Raw genomic sequence first — 4,611 nt, 5'->3', positions numbered from 1 at the left:
TCTCTGGCTGCAGAGATGAGGCTCCTGGCGGCGGCGCAGGCGCAGCGGGCGGGTACAGCGCAGGAGGCTGCGGCGATGTACGCCCAGCTCCAGACCATGTGAAGGACCACGACCTCCTCTGGCTGAAGCGTGGAGATGATGCCCCAAACGGCGGCGCACGCACGGTGGGCGGGTACGGCGCTAGCGGCAGCGACGATGAGAGCGCTCGGATCATGGGATTCCTGCAGGGGAGGCCGGGGAGGAGGAGGGAGGCGTGGAGCGACGGTTGTGGGGAGGGGAGACCACGGCGTCGGTCCCGTGTTAAGCGGTGGAGTTTCTGGATTCATCCGCACCGTTTTGACTGTTTTGGTAGGAGATCGATACAAATCTGAAGCTGCCGGTTGCCGGTCACCCAAACCTTTCAGAAAAAAAAGAGGAGAAAGAGGAGGGCAGGAAAGAGAAGACGTGCCACCACGTGATAGGTCAAATACAGCAGAAATTAGGCCATAAACAGTAGTCAAGATAAGCAGAGCGCTCTAAATCAGCCACCCTTTATATAGGGTTTATTCCCCTCTCCACCCAGACCTCACTCCACGAAGGCTCCCCTTCCAGACGTTGGTGAGCTCGCCTCGCCGTCGCCACGTCTCCCATACCAGAGCATGTCGCCGTCGCCGCCCCTTCTCCCATCTCATCCACTCACCTCCACCACTTCGTTGACCTCTCGTTCCCACTCATGTGCAGATCTGAAGCAGAGAAAAGTTGAAGGAGAGTAGGAGCGGATCGGAAGCAGGCCAGCAGAAGCAGCGATTCAAGTAGAAGCAGATTCACGACCAGTCCGTGCGGCCGGAGAAGGTATTCCTATTCTCATGCCTTGTAATCGCTCCTTTTAGGTCTTGTCCGATTCAAGAGATGCATGTCCTGCCTTGCGTTTTTTAATCTGCTACCATTGCTTGTGCGTACATGGATATATGCATGCGTGCGTGATTAGTTCCTGCGAAAATCTGTACTAGATGATCTATCCATTTTGTGCACGTATATTCTTCCTCTATCTTTTCATCAGATAAAGTTCAGTTCTGATGTCTTGTGATTATTTTTCTGCTAGCATAATCTACTTCTGCAATTCATCTGAACTCAAAAAGATTCAGTGTGTAATTCCAAACTGAGCGTCGTAAGTAGTGTATCATATTATACCCCTGGATTGTTTCATAGAACATTGGTATCTGAATCGGATTTAGACACTACAAGTGCAGTATAGATAAAAATAATTTTTTGGTTGACAAATTTTCGTTTTACTGATTGAATCTTATTTCTGAAAATCTGTTTTAGATGTATTTAAAGTATTACCTGGACCACTGCCATTACATGTGGAAAAGAAGAATGCTTGTCTGGTATTCTGGTGTGTCTAGCGAGTGTATTGGTATAGGATCAATACAAGGAAAAGGAAAAGAATAACATATGCTCCCATGGTTGATAGGGATGTTGAGAGATTGAGACGTCTAAATCGCTTGTACAATGGAAATGATGCCCATCGCATAAGTGAGCTGCGTATGAGCAAAGTTGTCTTTCATAAGTTGTGTGCTGAACTTAGATCACGTGCCCTGCTAGAAGAGACATGTCATGTCACAATAGAGGAACAAGTCGCCATGTTTATGCATGCAGTGGGTTTAAACTGGACATTCAGATCAATTGCTTTTGAATTCATGAGATCAAGTGAGACTGTTAGTAGGTATTTCCATCTTGTTTTAGACGCTCTCTGTATCCTTGCCGGTGACCTCATATGCATCAAATCAGTTGAGACACATTCAAACATCACAACTTCCCCTGGCAGATTTCACCCGTACTTTGAGGTACACTGAAATTGCTAACCATTCTTCCCTTTGAACCGTTTCAAAATATTTGCAAGCCAGCCATTCTTCCCTTTGAAAACACAAGTGAAAATTGTGATGGCATGTTGTGCGCTGCACAACTGGATTTTAGAGGATGGTCCTGATGAGTATGTGTATGATGACCTTGTGTGGTATGCAGCCCTACCAAGAAGTATAAGAAGCCGTAGTGACCAGCACTACGGAGAATGTGGCATGGGCAAACAAAAGAGAAGAGATGGCAAGGACGATGTGGGAAGATAAAGTAGGACAATCTCTGTGATGATTTCTTTCATGTTTGTATCCAACACATGTATGCGATGCTTTTGTACTTTCTTTTGTATGAAACACATGCGTGTGATGCTTTAATTATTATGATCATCTACTCAAAGTTTATAATTTGTTTTTTATGAAATACATGAGTTTTTATCCCCTCAAACAAATCAAAATATTTGAAGTTTATGGTCATGTGTGATGATTTACTTTATGATCATCTACTTCCATTAGAAGCAGCAATGACCAAGAAAAAGCTGAAGGTTGATGCTGTTGTATCCTCTCGTGAGAGGACCGTGACTTGGGCTGATGATCAGAAAAAATACATGCTTGATTGGTACATCGACTACTTGAAAGATCAACATGTAGGATTTAAGTTCAAGAAGCAACATCATTTGTTATGTGCTGATGCATTAAATAAGAAGTTTGCAATGGGGGTGACCGTGGATCAAGTGGACCGTCAGTATAGGCACTATAAAGAAAATTGGAAGATCATTGCAGCAGCATTGAGCAAAAGTGGAAATTCATTTGACCACACTAGATGCATTGTGATTATTTCAGAATCTGAAAAGGCGACCCTATGTGTATGTTGTCTCAACCACATCCAAGTTAATTACCATTTCTTATGCTACTAGTGTCTGACCATATACTCTTTTGTTCTTTGAACTGAATGCAGGACAGAGCACGACGCCTACTCACTAAGCCCATCAAATTCTATGAAGAGATGCAGGAACTATTCACTGGATCTAGTGCTGATGGTTCATTAGCTATGGATCAGAATACATGTATGGATGTTAGTGATGATTCTGATAGTGATTCGAGGGAGATGCGTGACCTCAATGGCTATACGCCGCCTGAAGATCCACTTGGTGATGATTCAGACACAATACCAACTCCTATCACAAATGCAACCGGTGATAACAACTACCCTTCCAACTATACTCGATCTGGTATTAAACGTTCACGAGGCAACCCTATGTGTACTCTATCAACTAAGAAGGCAGCAAAGTACAAGAGTCGTCTTGTAGAGTCCAATGATGAAATCACAGCTACGATGAAATCACTTCGGGACACACTTGTTGCCACTGCTCCTCCTCACATATCACAGCTTGTCGATCCACATGCAACTTTGTGGCAGAGACTAGAGACTATCCCATTGACACCTGATCAGAGAATTATAGTTGGTGAGCATTTGTCTTCTAAGGAGAATGAAGTTAAGCGTAGCTGGTTGTGCAATGCAAGTGATGATACTTTGCATGCATGGGTCTTCAAGTTCTTATGCGATAAGGAAGGCTTAAATCTGTGACTCTACAAGTTGCTGGCAAGCTCATTTTGTCTATGTGTGCTATTCACATAACGACTAGAACATGTTTAGTGACAATACTAATTTTGTTGCTTGCTAGTTGAACAGAGCCTGATAAGTTGTTGTTAGTAATCTGGTCGAACTTGGCTTTTGTCATGAATGTTATGCACTACTGAAGTGAATGGTCTAATTTCTGTAATGAAATTTGAACTACTGATAATCTGTAATTGTTGGTTCAACTATTATCTGTAATGGCCATGTCCTCTTTTCTTTGTGAAACTTTTGGCGGCAATCCAAACAGTTGCCACGAGTTTTTGCCAAACATTTGTGGCAGCAAACCAAACAACTGCCACTGTTTTTTTGCCAAACTTTTTTCACCAACCAAATGGAGTACTTTTGCCACAAAATATGGCTTGCCATAATTGTGGCTACTACCAAACTTTGGCTTGGCAATCTCTGGCTGGCAACCAAACAGCCCCTTAAATTTCTTTACTACCTTTTTTTACAGATTGCTGCGTGGTTTGTATAGTTGTGACTGTACACGAATTAGTACATCACCCTAAAAGAAATACTCAGTAGGGCACGTAATTTAAATGAACTTGATAAACCAAAAAGATGGTAGAAAAATACTTCAGCTTTGCAAACATATTAATTTATATTAAAAGGTAAGGAGTAATAAAGAGCTTGTTGTGCATTCTGACAAATACAAAAAAATTATATATAGATATTGAGTGCCCATGTGTGGGTCAAATAAAAAATATTGAGGTAATAAATTTATATATAGATATATGATATTGTATTTTGAAATTAAAAAAATATGATGGAAAAGTATAATGTAGATAGTCTAGCGGCGAAATGTGCAGGCCACTCTAGGTAATTAGACCCTTATTATTTTTTGACATCTAATCACAAAACTATACATACTCCTAATGAGGTGTCCATGAAAAAGTTGTGTCATTAGGCTATATACTTCTATTTCATACTTGCCACAAATAAATCGTGGTGATCTCACATATTGCTACTTACATACCTTCTATTCGGGTGTAGTATTAGTTTTTTCAGAAGCTGAACTTTGAGTGTTTGTGACCAATTTTAGCAAAAGAATGATTATCAACATCTCCATACCAAATAAATAAGATATAAAAATATATTTTAAAATATATGTCTCGACGTGCAAAGCACGTGCTACTTACT

General features: G+C 41.5%; 1 protein-coding gene across 4 annotated transcripts; it reads left to right on the top strand.

The window, feature by feature from the left end:
• Window positions 1–544: 544 nt before the first annotated feature.
• Window positions 545–3,607, top strand: LOC124697361. Of its 4 annotated transcripts, none has more exons than XM_047229966.1 (4): window positions 545–640; window positions 721–831; window positions 2,349–2,698; window positions 2,791–3,607. In XM_047229966.1, exons 3-4 carry the CDS (start codon window positions 2,357–2,359, stop codon window positions 3,418–3,420), a joined length of 972 nt encoding a protein of 323 aa, XP_047085922.1. In that variant the 5' UTR covers window positions 545–640; window positions 721–831; window positions 2,349–2,356; the 3' UTR covers window positions 3,421–3,607. The 4 variants fall into 4 exon arrangements, 3 of the variants coding, with proteins under 3 accessions (XP_047085922.1, XP_047085923.1, XP_047085924.1); XM_047229967.1 differs by having other exon boundaries at window positions 558–597; XM_047229968.1 differs by lacking the exons at window positions 545–640; window positions 721–831 and adding an exon at window positions 2,048–2,106.
• The last annotated feature ends 1,004 nt before the right edge of the window (window positions 3,608–4,611 follow it).

The sequence above is a fragment of the Lolium rigidum genome, chromosome 3 (assembly GCF_022539505.1).
Source record: "Lolium rigidum isolate FL_2022 chromosome 3, APGP_CSIRO_Lrig_0.1, whole genome shotgun sequence".
In the NCBI taxonomy this organism is placed as follows: Eukaryota; Viridiplantae; Streptophyta; class Magnoliopsida; order Poales; family Poaceae; genus Lolium; species Lolium rigidum.
This window is presented reverse-complemented; position numbering and strand designations above follow the sequence as displayed.

Bases quoted from the DNA above. Each gene is read 5' to 3' on its own strand.
- LOC124697361 (XM_047229966.1), top strand. From the start codon at position 2,357: ATGACCAAGAAAAAGCTGAAGGTTGATGCTGTTGTATCCTCTCGTGAG. The intron at 2,699-2,790 runs GTATGTTGTCTC...AACTGAATGCAG, and splicing joins CTGAAAAGGCGACCCTATGT to GACAGAGCACGACGCCTACT.